The sequence below is a fragment of the Hydractinia symbiolongicarpus genome, chromosome 5, assembly GCF_029227915.1.
Source record: "Hydractinia symbiolongicarpus strain clone_291-10 chromosome 5, HSymV2.1, whole genome shotgun sequence".
Classification (NCBI taxonomy): Eukaryota; Metazoa; Cnidaria; class Hydrozoa; order Anthoathecata; family Hydractiniidae; genus Hydractinia; species Hydractinia symbiolongicarpus.
In genome coordinates, this window is record NC_079879.1 from 21,454,517 (window position 1) to 21,472,359 (window position 17,843).

The 17,843-nt window shown below is 34.2% G+C and overlaps 1 protein-coding gene across 1 annotated transcript; it reads left to right on the plus strand.

Annotated features, from left to right (window-relative positions):
* Nucleotides 1–470: 470 nt before the first annotated feature.
* LOC130645322 (cytochrome c oxidase assembly protein COX15 homolog) lies at nt 471–17,313 on the plus strand. The gene is made up of 9 exons (XM_057451283.1): nt 471–663; nt 11,116–11,203; nt 11,463–11,649; nt 12,519–12,705; nt 12,863–13,033; nt 14,014–14,095; nt 14,243–14,397; nt 15,472–15,585; nt 16,810–17,313. The coding sequence occupies exons 1-9, from the start codon at nt 571–573 to the stop codon at nt 16,945–16,947; spliced, it is 1,215 nt and encodes a 404-aa protein (XP_057307266.1). The 5' UTR covers nt 471–570; the 3' UTR covers nt 16,948–17,313.
* Nucleotides 17,314–17,843: the final 530 nt, after the last annotated feature.

Sequence of the window (17,843 nt, forward strand, 5' to 3'; positions counted from 1 at the left end):
AAGAGGTAACATACGACGATGCACTCCTGAGAAAGCACTTTTTGGAGTGCATTAACGTGCAATCAATGTCACCCTTTCCAAAATCATCAAAACGAATATTGCGTTGCAAACTTAAATGTTTGGTTTTGGAACTTTATTGCGTGTGTCGTGGTATTTTTGGAAATGAAAGGATGGCGCAGTGTGACAAGTGCGAAAAATGGTTTCACGAAATGTGTGAAAACATACCAAACAGCGTTTTTAAGAAATCCAACCAAAATTGGTATTGCAAAAAGTGTAAAAGTGTTAAGTCTTTGTTGTAACTTTATCTTATCTCTTAAGAAAAAAAAGAAAAAAAAAAGAAAGTGTTTTATTCCATTCCCGCGTGGGTGTTCAAGCCGTAGGGCCATAGTCTGTTAGATATTCGGAACAACTCGCGCAAACTCGTCCAAAATATTGTTTTTTATGAACCTCCGACCTGGCACTTGTTATTAGAGTTTTCCGTCCAAAAGTCGCACGCTTTTTTAAGCTTTCGATTTCTTGATTTGTCATTGTAATACTTACCTTACCTAACCTTAGTGATAACATACACATATGATGACATTCTCTTTAATCCAACGAGCGACACCCTTAAGAAACTTACGTTGTGTACAAGCACGGTTATTTGGAAGTTTGACCACAAAGAAGGTACGCAGACCCTTATGTTATTTTTTAATAGACTAGTGATAGCTAGCTAGCTAAGCTAGCTAATGTTTTGTTAATGCATATTTTATATATTACTTATAATTGCCATTATTACCGATGTGTTTTTCTGTGTATTTTATACAGAAAAGAATTGTGGTTCGGGTTCTAAGATATGATGGATCTGTTCCGCCTGGATTATAAATGTTGCCCGGATTATCTAGGCAACTTGCTCCATTTATAAACAGGGTAGAAAATGCATAATCCAGGCAACATAATCAGGACGGGCCGGCTTATGTACGACAGTACATATAGTATTTAGCATCTTAATCAAGACAGGCTGCCTTGGTGTGTGACAGTTTTATGTTATTCCTCACTTATAGAACAAACATAATTTGGGCCAACCGACTTTTATGTCATCAGTCATCACTTCTGACAAGCAAATAAATCTGGTGGCAAAGTTATTGTTGTTCTCAAATAAAGCGAAATTTCGTGGGAACTGAATGTTGGGATACGCAAGTTAAATAACTTTTCACCAAACTTATATAATTCCCGCAACACAAATAATTTAGGTCATCCCGAAAATTCAATTCCAGCAAAAAATGAAAATGAGCCCACCTATCCACAAAATCTAGTTCTGTGAAATTTAGTTGCGTTAAAATATATTATGCTGAAATGTACTCACAAGAGGAGTTTATACTAAGAATTACGTCAAGACTTTTTTTTTCTATGCCTAGTTTTTAATGGCGTTTTTTCTTACAAAAAGATCCTTCCCTAATACCCCCTGACCTGGTATATTATTTTAGACAGATTTCTGGTTTGGCGAGAAAAGTCTCAATTCAATGTTAAAATGCAGTCTACAAATTTCCTTATTTTTGTCTTAAACAATTGTTGTAAGATTGGACATGTGTATCTAAGATTGAGCAGTTCAGTCTTAAGACCTGCTGTCCTTAAAGATATTTTCTCTAACTTAATATTACAGGGTGGTGTTGATGAATATCAAATTTGTTTGCAATAAAAACAAGATGCAGAACCTGCATCTCACCAAAAAAGGTCAACTACAATACATTTACAATAGTATAATATAATAAATGTATAAATATAATAACCAATTCTCTTGTTTTTGGAAAAATCAAAGTGGTGTGTGCTACTTGACCTGTGACCACAAACCATGCAATTTAAATCCTATTAAATGACTCAGTTGCTAAAAAAACATTTTGGAAACAATAAAAAACTTAAGACTAAGTTTGCGCACATTTAAAACAGCCAAATATAGACAAATTCCTTTGTTTACATTTTCAGAGGTAAGCTCTTACGGCTTTGACATTTGCGTAACAGGAAAAAAAATGGGGACCTAGGTGAAACAAAGTTATTATCAGTGCATTTCTTCACACAAAGACAATTCACATTGATAATAGTTTATAACCCCAACGATGTTTCTGTAAAAAACATCCACAGGAAAACCCCTCTCTTTATCAAATCCTAGAATATTTTTCCTGCCATGCAAGTGCTAAAGCTAAAGAGCTTACCGCTGAAAATTAAATAGATGACGTCACATTAAATCCATTGTCACATTAAATCCAACCAACGATATTTTAAAAAAATAATTTTTAAGTACATACCTTTTTTTATAAAAAATATCAAGTTTTAAACCGGGTTGGCCATTATTCTTCATAGTTTTTCATTTATCTCTATTTTTCTTAACAATAGGCCTATTTTTTAACCTGAAATACCAGGAAACAAACCAGATCCGTTTAAAAGCATGATGCACTATAACAAAAATAAACAAAGGAACAACGAGAAAGTTAGTTTTGAATAAAGTGAGAATAGTGTATGTGATATCCGACATGCTTCGGCCTGTTCGGCATAATATCCACAGCTCTGGTTCAGGCTTCATCTTTAACATAAACATAACATGACGCTGCGGACGGATCTATGGAAAGAGAACAAAAGTAAAAGAAGAAGAAATATCCATTTAAATCTACAACATTGCGAACCAACACAAGAAAATATTGACTTCAATTGTTCAGATAAGTAATATTTATCAGCATTTGTATCTACTTTCTGTTTTAAATGGCAGACACGCGAAGTATGTGGTCTCCTCCAACCCTCGATTTTACTGTCAAACGTTATGCAGCCTGGAAAGCGTGGAGGGCGCACACCAAGGAGAAGATGATCGCAAGCACATCACAAAAATCATGGAAGCAATGAAAACATTTGCAAAAGTTATAGTCAATGAAACCCTTGAATGTCATAACCTTAGTAAGAGACATCAACAAGAAGGAGAGCCATGCAATAACTTTCTCATAGACCTAAAAACACTCAGCAAGAATTATAATTTCTGTGATACAAACTGTCATGTTAATCAAATTCATGACAAAATAGTAGGTGGACTAGCAAGCCATAAACTTCGAAAAAAGCTACTGGAAGACCCAAAATTAACACTGACCAGAGCACTACTAGGAAAACCAATGATTAAGAGCCTGAAAATCGTTACACTTTCTGAGCCAGGTACCTATTCTTGCAGTAAAATCACCAGAGAACCATCAAAAGACATCCCAAAGGAAATCCAGGAAATGATATCTAGATTTCCAAAGGTTTTCCAAGGACTTGGAAAGGTAAAAGGTCACCCAATTCACATAAAAATGAAAGGCAATGTCACCCCATACCGCCTGACTGCACCTAGACGCATACCAACACCAATGCTGAAGGCAGTAGAAGCAGAAATTGCCAGGATGGAAGAATTGGGTGTCATAAGAAAAGTTGACCACCCGAGAGACTGGTGTCATTCAATAGTAGTGGTACCAAAACCATCAGGAGCCATAGGTATATGCATCGATTTGACAAAACTCAATCAGGGCATAGAAAGGGAGCTTTACCAATTGGAGTCAGTTGAAGAAACCATAGCAAAATTAGGAGACAAATGCGAAATAATGAGCAAACTCGAAGCAAACTCTGGGTACTGGCAAATCCTATTGGACGAAGAGAGCCAGCTACTCACAACATTTATTACGCCAGTGGGACGGTACTGTACTACGCGAAGACCCTTCGGAATGAATTCAAGGCAAGAAATCTTCAATAAAAAATGGACCAATGATAGAGGGCTTACAAGGAGTAGTAAAGAATATTGACAATTTCTTGGTTTTTGTCAGAAATACGGAATCGCACAATGAAAGATTAACCTCTCTCCTTGAATAATTTAAACAACACAGCTTAACACTAAATGCAACCAAATGCAAATTTCACAAAACTGTGATTGAGTTTCTTGGGTACCATTTTGTCAAAAGATGGTGTGACACCCACAACCACAAAAACTGAAGCCATCCCCAACTTCAAACAGCCAGGGTCTTTAACTGAACTATGACGGTTTATGGGCATGGCCAAACAAGTTAGAAAATTCTCTCCTGATCTAGCAAGTAACCCATCACATGATTAACTGTCAACCAAAAATGAATTGGTGGGGAACCAGGCCCATACAGAAGCGTTTAACCAAGTGAAAACAATACTATCTTCACCGGCAACGTTGAAACTACATGACGTTAAGAAGCCTACAAAAATCCAAGTAGACGCTAGTAAACTTAATGGACTTAGCTTCGTTCTTTATCAACAACACGAAGATAAGTGGATGTCTGTCACCTGTGCCTCTGGATACCTAACAGAGACCGAGAAGAACTACTACCCTATCAAACTTGAGATACAAGCCATCACCTGTGCTCAAGCCATCACCTGTGTGAAAAGATGAATATGTATTTATAAGGCCTACCTCACTTTTTGGTACAAACTGACCATAAACCACTAATACCAATAGTAAACTCTAAACAGCTAATGGACCCAAGCATACAAGCCATGCGGATGAAACAACTGAAGTACAATTTCACAGCCGAACATGTGATAGTTGAAGACATGTTGGATGCAGATGCTTTCTCAAGAGCACCAACACAAGAACCACAACCAGTGGACAAAGATGGGGACATGGAAATCACCGCACACGTACATTCCATATTTACGACAATGCCTGCCTCCAACCAATAGATGAAAGAAATGCAACTAGAAACAGCCAAAGATAGTGTACTACAACAACTCATAAATCAAATGAGGGCAAAACTTTTGGGGCAGCCCCACCAAACTAACAAAAATCCAGGGTTTAATACTGAAAGGACAACACAAAGTTATACCCTCGATCATGCAGAGAGACATGCTGCAACAGATTCATGCTGGACACTTGGGAATGGAACGTTTCAAAAGTCAAGCAAGACAAATATGTTTTTGGCTGAAAATGAACAAGCTGATCTACTTATACTCGACCATGGGAAAAAGCAGGAACTGACTTATTTCAAGTCAAAGGCAAAACATACATCGTTATCACTGGTTACTACTCCTTACTCCCAGATGTTTACCTGTTATCGAACCCAACCTCAGACCAAGTAATAGAGGCTGTGAAGGACACATTTTCAAGATTGATGGGACGAAAACTACATAATGTTCTGCCCACATATGTACAAACCACCAGTTGGCCATCCTACAAGAGACATAATAACGGAGCAACAAATTCAAAAACAATATTTCGACCAAAGCTGTAGCACCAACGAACAAACCGTCTTCAGAAAAGACCAACCAGTTGCTATTCAAGACCAACATACCAAGGAATGGAGTACAAAAGGAACAATAATCGCTAGGATTGCTCCACGATCCTATACAATTAAATTAGCACATGGAACAGTAACATGTGGAAATGTTAAGGACATTAGAAAAGTTCATACACTGACGCTGGAGGATTCATCTGTACATTACATACACACGGTTCAAACGTTTTACAAACTGGACACGAAACCAATAAAAAAAGCGACTCAGATGAAATCATCTCATATGTTGATAGTGATTCCAATGACGAACGGTTAGAAGAAACAACATCTGATGAAACGTGAACCAAAGATTCTGAGAAAACATATATTACAACTTAGGCAGACAAGTGAAGAGGAAAACACCTGTAGACTACGAGGACTTATAAGCGAGAGACAATAGTGTGCACAGGAGACATTTTATATATATTCTCATTTTATGTTACTATTTTGTTATTTACAATCTTTGTCATGTAATATATAGTATGCTGGAAGCAAAGGGGGAGATGTTATATCCGACATGCATTGGCCTGTTCCGCATAATATCCACCACTCTGGTTAAGGCTTAATCTTGATCGTAAACATAACAGTGTACACCTGAAAGCTTTTTCTTTTGTAAGAGTATGCTTTATAAGAATACCAGGCTGGGATTTGGGGTTAAAAACAATAGGTGTATTGCTTAAACAACATAGAAATAAAGAATAATGACCACCCTGGTTAGAATTTTGATATTCTTTTACATAAAAGCATCTGTAGATAGATTTTAAATTCAAAAATATGGCTAGTTGATTTACTTCATTGGTTGGTATAAAGATAGGAATATAGGAAATTTAAAGGGAACCCAAAGTATAAAATGATGTTGAACTTATATTATATTCACATATAAAGAATTAAAGATTTAATTATGCTGCATAAATTATGATGTCATATTTAATGTTTACTCGCAAAATTTGATTGCAAACCAACATGCAAATCCTAAGTTGTAGGGTCAACAGCAAAAATTAGGAGGCCTTGGACGAGCAAACGAGTGCGATTTTGGCAAAAAATTTATGTTAAAATAGCAAACTAATTGCGATAAATAATCACCAGAAATTTATAGCACAGCAAACTACATTTATTTGACTTTTAACTTTTTTTACTTTTATGAAAATAATGAGTTTTGTAATTATAACCGTCATACTCGAAGGTCTAAGAGCAGGGGATCAATAAGGGGAGAGCAATTGAGCCATTAATTACTCCCCCAATTTCAAAAAAAGATTTTCTGGCTGAGCAATATCAATTCATCATGAGAGTATCCTTATTAATTTCTATTACTGGTTAAGATTAAACCTCAGACTCAGGGGTTTTCAATGACAAATCCATCACTTAATTTATCAGTTAGGACTTAGTATTTTTGTTATTTTTTTTAAATCATTAGCTATTCAAAATTGCCACCCAGTGCTATTTTATTGACCCCTAGGCGGCTGAGGCCAACATCACAAATATATGGTGTTAGAGTCACTAACCCAATTCTTTTTTTTTGCGATTTTCACATACAGAGTTGGAAGAATTAAAACAGCAATAAAATGTTACATGACCGTTGTCTCCTAACAGTTATTGCCATCTATTATTATTGTCCTTAACTTTAAAATGCCAGAGGTGCCAAGGGTCTATTATTAGTGTTTAATGTCGTGCATGGTGGCAGGATAGTTGCTAACCAACAGATTGACTCTATTTTACAACCCAAATCACTCTAAAATTATCATTTTCTTAATGTATAATTACCAGACACCTATTTCATAAGAATAAATTGAAAGAAAAAACAACATAAATCTAGCTACTTTTTCATAGCAGCTGGTATTCCAAAATAATGTTTTTTGAAAACTTGAAGGGTTACATTAATAACCCATAAAAATCTTCTTTCTTCTTTCTTGCACATCACGTAATGTAGAAAACCATGGACAAGTTGAATCTACATGAAATGGGTCAAATTGAGCAAATTGTCAAAACCGGCCAATGGAATAATGAATGAATCTATCAAATCTGACATCTAAACATCAGTATACCAGGTTGACATGATAACAAAGAATTATATAAAAACAAATTTAAAAAATGAATGTGCAAGAACTATTTCAGTAAAATATATAAAAAAACAAAGGATATGGCATATAAAAAACAAGGCTCAAAAAGTAAATTTATAAACTGAAAGTACTCTTGCTAAAAAGCAGCATTAACATATAAATCAGGGGTTGTGCTCAAAGCATTTTAATAAATGTATGTTATAAAATATGAGTTAGGACTTCAGAAAATCCAAAGTTGAGAAACTTTTAGGGTGAACCTAAGATGTTAAGTGTATAATTACCAACTTAAAAGTAAGACTTAGCAAACGATGAGTAAGTAAAAGTAAGTATGGGTAAAGTAAACTGTTTAAATATGTATTAAGTTTTAGCACAGTTTAATAGTGAATTTAAATGAACTGTAATCTTCTACGATCTCGGGCAAAAATATTAAGTACATCATCTACCTTTGGAATAATTTCTTGATGAATGTACATTAAGGAAAGACCATTAAGACGATCTTCTGTAATGGTACTGCAGCAATAATCTTTTAATCGTCTCAATGACGAAAAACTTCTTTCATATTCACATGAAGTAATAGGGATAGTAGCATGAATGCGAATAGCAACATTTATATTAGTAAATAGAGACAGGTTTATTGACTTTAAAGCTTGAGCAGTGGTTTTAGGTCTTATACCTGATAATCCAAAGCAAACTTTTCCCACAGCTCTAACTCGGACTCTAGAGCAAGAGAATTTGGCATGTCAGATTTGTAAAAGTCTACAAACCTTTTGAATTTGCTCTTCCAATCTTTGTTGGAGTAAACCATTGAAACTACTTTGGCTGGTACAATGCACAATCCACAATACACTACAAAGTTTTCAAAATCAAACCTCGAGTTAAGTTCACTGTTTAAATGGTCCAAGATTGGTATGGTTAAGGCTTTTTTCTAATAATCCTTTGGATTGATAGCAGGTTGGTTGTCCCTTAATGTTTGCCTTCTGATAACCCGTTTCATTTTCTCCTCAACTCCTACACTTTCCGCAACATCTAATGCCTCCTTGTACCATGAGTTGTTAAAAAAAATCTACATTGTTCCTGCAACTCATAGTTGTATTTTTCAAATTAGTAATGTATTGAACATTATCTGTAATATCAATACTTCTATCTTGAAGCAAAGTTGTAAACCATTTGTTAGTGCCAAAACATTTCTGGTCACAACAACAGATACAATGAACTCAAAGGTAGAAATTTCATTAAAAAAAGAGTGTGCTTTGGTGGCAGTTTCATTATTGACAATTTTATTTAAATTAACTGTCATATCATCAAGGATCACATAAATTGCAACATATAGTTCTTGAAAAACTTCCATGCCATCAATACGTTCAATCCACCGTGTTCGGCAGACATCTTTTGGGACAAAAAGGATACATGGGAAGAAAGATTAGCCGGGGAAGTAAAAGTAGAAGAATTTTTTCCAAAAACTTGGCTGGCATTGGAAGTAGAAATGGAAACCGTTAAACTATTTTTAGAATTATATGTAGATATTGAATCAGTACTATTTATTTTAGTTATAGGCAAACTGTTTTGTGTGGACATACTTTTTACTTAGCTTATCGCTGCATTTATCGGTCCAAAATGATAGCTTTGCTTGTACTTTATCACTAGCAAAACCCACAGTTTCAATTTTTTTTACAAGTTTTTTTTCATTGGAAAAGGATTTACGCTTACTACTATGATTTAACAAACGTATACAGGGAACAAAATGTTTTGGTTTATAATTTTCACCTGGTCTGGATACATAACCATGCATAACATAACAAAGCTCTATGTCAGAAGCTATGTTTTCATTGGGGATTCGAGGTTGAACTTTCTCCGCAAACAATAACTTATAACATGTTTCGCCGCATTCGGGGTATGCTACATTTATATTGTGATTAATGACAGTAGAAAGGCCAAGTATGTCAAGAAGACCTGCCCATCTGCCGTTTTTGCAATTATACAGAGCTTCAAATTGCACTAATTCTGTAAGTGAAGAACCATGGGAGTAATCTTTATCAGATATAGCCAGGGACATATCAAATACTTGCTTGAAATTCTTAAAAAGTTGGTTATTATTTAGTTGTCTTTGTTCAAAAATAGAGTATAGAAGGGGATGCGTAAAATAAAATTCAGCATGAATAAACAACTCTAAAGAAGTAAGTAACCTTAAATCATGGCACAATGAATTGTCACCTGACAACATTAATGATACCGAGCTGTATAAGCACTTTCCACTTGCTTCAGAGCTAAAACAAGAAAAACAAAGCCAATCTGAGTCTTGTGCCTAGCTAGTAATACATTCACAAACATAACAACACAACTCAGCTACCATTTATATATTTGTTTATGACACGTTTTGTAAAATAAAATTATTCTGAGAATAAAACAAAAGAATATTTAATAAAAACAATTAAGGTCAGCCATATTAAATCTTTGGCTTTTGTTTCAGTTTATGACTGAATTATTGCATTTTTATAGCTGAACAAAAACTAAATTGTAAACTTCACAGTCTATTAACAAAAACAAAGCTTTAGGGATCAGAAATAAGTTTAAACAAACCTACCTCAAAGCAATGAGTGTTTCCGAGTTGTTTTGAACAAACTTTGTAGGAAAGTCCAAAGGAGCGAACCTATATTTTAATACACTTCCATTCTCCAGCAGCTGCAAAAAATTTATTGTAGGTAATTTTGACAAATCACCAATGCGGGAGTTAAAAATTTCTTTCATTACATCGACATTTTTACTTAAAAAAGCACTAGTCACCTTATCAGACATGGTTTTTGAAGCCATGTTTAACAAGAAAGAACCTTTTTTCACAGGGGTAATCGTATCCAGCGGACTGCTAAGTCACTAGACTGGTAATTCGAGTTATATCGTTAAGAATGGCTACCTTTTTTTCACTCAAATATCGTTCTGCACAGACTATATATGTCACTAGTCTATGTTACAGGTTTGTTCAACTCTGTATATTTGTATGACTTTTACCGCCGTAAGAAACACTACCGCTTAGCAGACCACAGACTATATTCGTCAAAATAATCACGCACCATGCAAATTAAAACAGATACAACGCACAGACGTGGCTCTGCCGCACCCTGAGCCGTTGATCCCCTATTTTATATCAACTCCCACTCGTCGGCGCACGTTGTTTACATAAAAAGAACTTTACGCACTACTATGCCCCTCTCGATTGACATCGTCCGTTTTACAGGTAGACAATTTACCTTCGTCACTTGACGTCTTTGACGTGGTATGTATCCGCCCCTGTGTTCTGCCCAATCTTGAAAGGGTGGCCACATTAAGACTATGTTGTTTCAATGTGAATGAAATTGTGAATAAATACTGACATTATTTATTAGTTATTTGACAATGCTTTTTTATTGGCTATACATCATCTCTATTATTGTCACAATTTTGCTGACATTATTACAAGGAACAAAACCCTTCTTGATTGTTTTCCAGAAATTTCTTGGATTTTGTAATTTTCGTTAATTTTTTCAAAGCCATTGGTGAGAAATTGTGAAAACAGCTTTCTTTGAATGTATAAAACTACCTATTAAACTTAGCCAAACCTAGCCATCATGGCTTTTTTGAATAGAAAGATACTCAGCAGTATAATGAAGAAATAAACATCATGTAAGCTCTAAGAATTAAAGGTTGTACAGATGTCGAACTTACACATATGCACAAAGATTTAGACGTGTGTTCGTAAAAAAGGGGGTGTAAAAATTAACAAAATTAATGTATTTTTTTTATCTTAGGTGAACCACAAGCTTTTACAACAAGTTAAATCAAAGTTTTGCTCCACAACTAGTTCAAATACTGTCTCAAAAGCCCAGAAACTTGTTGGTAAAAGTTTATATTTGTTTGTAATTTTAAATTAGAAGATTTATAAAATATAGTGTTGACATGAAAATGAGATTTCTATACTTTTGACTTTCTGTCAAGTTTTTTTATTTAACTCTAGTGAGCTTATGCAATACAGGCTCTAGCTCAGTCACTTCACAATTTACAAGTTTAATTAGAAAAAGCAATTAATGTATTAGCTTGTAAAATTAGCTGATGAAACTCTTATAATGAGTATGAACTAATTATATTTTCCAAATAGGATATTGGCTATTAGGATGTTCAGGTGCTGTAGCAGGTGCAGTCACACTCGGTGGAATTACTCGGCTGACGAAATCTGGCCTTTCAATGACTGACTGGCATCTGATTCGTGGAATGAAGCCTCCTCGATCTCATGAAGAATGGATGAGTGAATTCGAGCGTTATCAAAGTTTTCCTGAGTTTAAATTGTAAGCTATTTTTAAGCATAAAATTTTAGTTGTTAATTTTTTTTTCTTAGGTAATAATTTTTCAGAGAAAATACCCCAAACGTAAGTGTGCATGAAATCAACTTCTTTTTACACTGGTGCATGCATGCAAATTAAAGGCCACTGAATGGCAAAAATTTTAAAACATGATTTTTCATAATATTCTTTTATTAATTTGCAACTCGATAGTAGACCCAAACCTGAACCTATAAAAACAGTTGGTACTACGTAGACAATTTTTTTGAAGAAATTAATTGTAAACCACTATAGCGAGATTTTAAAAGATGGAAATGCTTTCGCTTTTAATTTATCGGTGACAAGCACTGCATTGCAAACCTACAAAATGTTTTCCATGATTAGAAATTATAAGAATTTATATTTGCAAATTTCTTTACGAAAATTGCACTAGCATGCTTATAATCGAATCTCCAAGTCAGAGTTTTTCAAGTGGATTGAATTTAAGCATTTTGTCTGGCCAAAAAAAGTTATTGCCAATCAGAAATAAAATTGATGCTCTTGGATAGTACAATAAGTTGCCAACCAATCAGAAATAGAATTGATGTTACTTTTGACAGCACAATAAGTTTGCCAACCAATCAGATTGTTTAACCCAGCAGAGAAAAGATTTGAAAGAGAGAATGCAAAATATAATTCACAAGACCTTCCTTTTTGAATGTTTATTCTTTTTTATTATCTACTTTTAAAAATTACCTGTTTGAAGCCCAAAATTTAAGTATTTTTGTTAAATATAATTCAATTTGGAATTGAAACTGGAATTTGGATTTTATATACATACGATGTTACATGAAGGTCTGAATCTTTATGTTGTCAATATTTTCTTTTCTTTGTAGAGCGAGAAGTGATATGACTCTGAATGAATTTAAAACGATTTTTTACATGGAATATTACCATCGAATGTATGGACGATTTGTTGGTTTGGCTTTTTACATTCCAGCTGGTTATTTTTGGTATAAGGGTTTTTTTTCTAAAGGAATGAAGACAAGAGCTGTGATATTCGGAAGCTTGATTTTAGGCCAGGTACGCTTACAAGCATGTGTGATGACGAAAAGGGAAATTTTGTTGATAAGCGTTGATTGATTGTTATAGTTTAGTAACCATTTTCTTGTGACCTTAGTTTTCCCGCATCATAGAAATCGAAGGAATATACCCATTGTTGTATTGATTATATTTTTAGGGTCTGTTGGGATGGTACATGGTAAAAAGTGGACTAAATGATCAATCTCGGGCTAACACCAACGAACCTCGCGTCAGTCAGTATCGGCTTGCGGCCCATCTTGGTCTGGCTTTTACTGTGTTTTCCGGGTTATTTTATCAATCTCTTGCGCACTTATTAAAGGAAAATCCAGTGAGTACCACAAAAAATTTTTTTTTTGTATTTTTCATGTTGGCTGAGTACATGTTTTTTTCAAGTTTCTTTTTTTCTAGTCAAATATACATTCTAACAAAATTTTATCTTAAAAATAACAAAAGAAGTCTTTTTTCGTTAAAAACAAAAGATTTCTTCAATAAAATACATAACTATAACTTCAACTAAAAGCATGCATCTAGTTCAATTCAAGAAAGTCAAAATAGAGAAATAAAAATTAAGAAAATTTCAGCCTATATTCAGGTATTTTGGTAAGAAAATTGATGCTCGGGTCAAAAAACGGCTTTCTTATTAAAAAATAGTGTATTTTTGCGCGTGCACTATTATCTTTCGAAATCAACGCGCACTGTAGAACCTAATGTTGCATAACTTCTTGGGCAGCTAACGAGTCGAAATGTACGCTAATTTCAATTAAATGATAGAGAAGGAAGGGTGGAATAAACGTTTAAATATTTCATGCTGTGATGGGATAGAAGGATTTATAGGATAGAAGTATTTATACCTGATTTGACGTCCTTACGCTACATACGTTAGTATGGATGATTTTTAACTCAGGTGTTAGCCTTTTTTAATATTGTCATTTAGGACAGGGTTAGACATCAAATCTAAAACGACCCTAAATTATAGTTTTTTCGCATCCCTTTCTGCGTTCGTCACTGCTTATCTCTGCAATTGTTCATTAGATTTTTCAGATTTTTAGCACTAAGTTATTAATAAATGCTCGAAATTTTGGCCTGTTAACCAAACTAACCGTAAATAAGGTTTTCATGTTTACCTAAACATTTTAGTGTTTCATTTTTTATGTTTATCTTTGATATTCGCGCGTGACTACTAAGATCAAAACTTGTTGTGCACGAAAGTATTATTTCCTGAGTTATACGAGGGTACGTTGTTGCGAACATAATGGTGCTGTGGTTGATGTTGTGATTGAGATCTTCCTAACAGATAATGTTTTTTAGATTAAATACACAAAAGAGATTGGAAGACTGAAAAAGTTTGCTCATACTTCAATGGCTTTAACATTTGTCACGGCTATGTCAGGTGGGTATTTGCGAAGCAATCTACGCCCTTCTCTACCCCTTCTCTCTGAAAAACACCGGCATAAACACGTAAAAAAATTGTTAACGCCCGTTTACCCTTTTTTCTATAAAATGCAAATCGCTGTGGAAAAGAACTTATTTTATTTAGGAGCTTTCGTTGCTGGTTTGGAAGCCGGTCTTGTGTATAATTCATTTCCAAAGTTTGCCGACCGATGGATTCCTTCAGATATAGCTGCTTTGAATCCCTGGTGGAAGAACCTTTTTGAAAATCCAACGACTACACAGTTCAATCACAGAATACTTGTAAGTAACATGCGCAATGTGATTGATCTTTTTGTTCCATACAGAAGTGCCGCTGCTGCACAAATTCGGACAGAATACTTTCAGAATTTGTTTTTCCGACCCCTTACGCATGACGTTTTCTTATATTTTTCATTGTTCCATCATCTAACCAATCTCTTACAATGAGATGCCTGGAAGTTACGTGTAAAGTAAGTGAATGTCGAATTTGTTTATAAAAAATCGAATGAGTTTTTTTATGGTTGATTGCTCTAGGGAACAACAAATGTAAGATAAGCCTGGCAAGGGTTTTTAAAAGTTTCTTACCCTTCGTCACATTTTTAGTTCTAAATGTTTTGAATATAGATAGGTGTGTTAAAATAGACATATTTAAAGACCATTTCTGTGTTAAATGACTGTTTTTACTCCGTTTTAAAATACAGCGAAATCTCTCAATCTCTACAACAAACACCTTCCAGGAACTGAAAACAGGAAGACAAACTCTCTAAACAAAACCTGTATGTAGCAGACAGCTCTCAATAGCACACGCCATTTAAGGGTGCCAATTCGCACTATCCCTTAAAAATGACCCAACAATGAATTATGTCAACAATTCTTTTGAAGTGTATGTATGTTTTACCCAAGACATTGTTGCACATTTTCGTTTAATTTTTCATTCGATCTTTAAAACTAAAATTAGATATCACAGTTTTTTTCAAAGCTAAAGTCTGTTTTACTTTTTAAAAAAAATATGCGATGATATATAGAGATGAAGGTCTCAAAATTTCCTTGAAGAAACAGCTGAGTCATTTTTTGCTCTGCTCTGACATAGTTTCATAACAGTCTCCTGTGGTGATATGGTAAGATCTTTTTCTGCCCTGCTTTCAATTTTTCGTTTGACACATATTCTGGTTTTATTCTGATTTCTAAGTTTAACTGAGTGACTCTCGTTCCTTTTTTTTTATAATCTGTAAATTAAAAAAGCATGTTTAAAATTGATTTACATTTTTGTTACGTCTTAATTAAAACCATGATTGTTTAATCCGTATTGGATTCTTTATATGTTTTTTTTTTTAACTGCTGTACTATACTTTGTAGGGTACAACGACCTTCGCAAGCGTGGCAACGGTGTTTTACTTAGCAAGACCACTGGGATTACCTCCAAGAGCTAGATTGGCTGCGAACTGTTTACTTGGAATGGCTTGTGTTCAGGTAGTTGCACGCTTTATAAACAAATTAAATATTTTATGCGCCGTTAATTACATAATTTAATTATTTCAAGGGGTAGGAGAGGGAGGTGCGTTTATTTAAAGGAGACATTAATTCGAAAATAGTGAGCGTTTATTTTAAAATCAACTTGCAAATTTTAATCTTAATGCTAGCTTCTTGAAAAACGACTATGAATTGGACACTCGCCGGTCTTTATTCGAGGGGTCGTTTAATCGAAGCTTAATCCAAAAGAACCATGAATTATATTGTGATCATCGAGGCCGGATGTAACTTAAAAAAATTTGCGTCAGGAAATTAAAAAATAGCTTTCATCCTCCCCTCTTTCATCCAATGCGAGATGACGAAAGTCTGATGTGATTATAAATTATATGTCTGGCAAAAGTGTCTAATGAAAAAAGAATGTTTTTGAGTAATGTATTCTGAAATAAGAAATTAAACTGATCATAAATGGCGAGTTCCAAAATTAATCCTGATTAAGCAAAAGTTGGATTGCACTATTGCGATGTAAAACACAACTTTGATGTATTTCCAGAGGGGGTGTATTAGGAACTAATTGCTAAACTCAAATCTGTTTCAAATCATATATTTTGCTGAATCATTATTAGCTACATTACTTCATTAAAAACATTTTCTTAATGTTTTTTTATATACGCAAGGCTAAGTGTATGCGGGTTGTAGAAAGTTGTTTTATTGTCATGTATGCGAAACTTTGTTTACTTGACAGAATTTTCCTCATTTAAAGGAGATCTCGTTTGTCTCTCCTTCAATAATGAGAATGATAACATTGATGTCATTGGTGGTCAAGCGTTAATTGTTGTCTGTGTTACATATCACGAATTTGTTTTATCCGGTCATTGTCTTGTGACATTAAATTTAATATCTTTATATACCTCTTGCTGTTGTCATTATTAAAGCGAATTAGAGAATCTTAAATTTAGACATTAACCATCCACGGATCTTTGTGTTTGCGAACATTTTAAATCTGGAAAAACAAACAAGCAAATAATTTTGTGCTGTGAAGCTCTTTATAGCTCTTTATTTTGTTTTATTAGAAAGTATTAAAAAAGCAGGGAGGTTTTGTGAATATAGGTGTTTAGAACAACCAGATATTGTCACACAGCATTTTAATTGAGAAAACCAATAATACGGTTGATCAATGATAAACTTTTTGTTTCAAAATAAAAAAACGTTTTCAAATATTTTTAGGTCGGTTTGGGCATCGCTACTTTGCTTTTGTATGTCCCGACACACTTGGCTGCGTCGCATCAATTTGGCTCGCTTTCGTTATTATCTGTTGCTATCTGGTTAAACTATGAATTAAAGTCGGGCAAGATACCAAAATAAAAACCTAGCATTGTACACGTAAGAATATGAAGGTTTTGGTGTATGACTGTTAGTAACATAAGGAGGCTGGTACCAAATCTACCGCGTAATTTTTTTTTTATTTTTGTAAATTATTTTGAAACGTTTCAGGACGCGCGGATGTGTAACTATGCATGTTAGCTAACTACTCTGATTGGTTAAGCGAATAAATAGTTATATATAACTTAACTTTCCTCTATCTCTGAGTAATAATTTCCGAGAACAACCAATCACATTGTGAATTTTCATCTTCTTGTAGTTTTGCGTAGGTATACTAGGATATTTTCAGGACAAGAAATTGACTGTAATAAAAATATTTGTAAATAAAAAAGAAAGACAATTTAAACAGATCTTCTCCCATTTCTGCGTAACCCTTGGTTTTTTTCTTAATCAGTCAAAACTTTGTTTTGGCGCAATAACCTTTTTAGTGGAAAGGTCAAAAATATTTATGATGATTAAATATTGTAAGGCCACTATTTTGTTACAGTTTTTTGTAAACAAGTCGCTAACTGAGGAACAGTAGAACATTTGAAATTTCACATTACGTTTTGTTCGAAAATTTATAAATCCTGCCTGGCTATCTGGCAGTGATTTGGCGCATGATATGAATATGACGTGACATCATTCGGACAGGAGTTCTTATATTGATTTTGATAAATTTTATGTAGATTATCCCAGATATAATTCTTGGGGGATGTCATCCCAGCTTTTTAAGGCTGGTTTATCTTTTTGGAAAGCAAAAATATATATTTTAAGAATTAAATTCTAATTACAGTAGACGTCCATTAATTCGAATGCCGCTTAATTCGAACTTTCCGTTATTTCGAACAAATTGGCAAGTCCCTTGAGTTTGATTTAATAAAGTCTTATATTTTGAG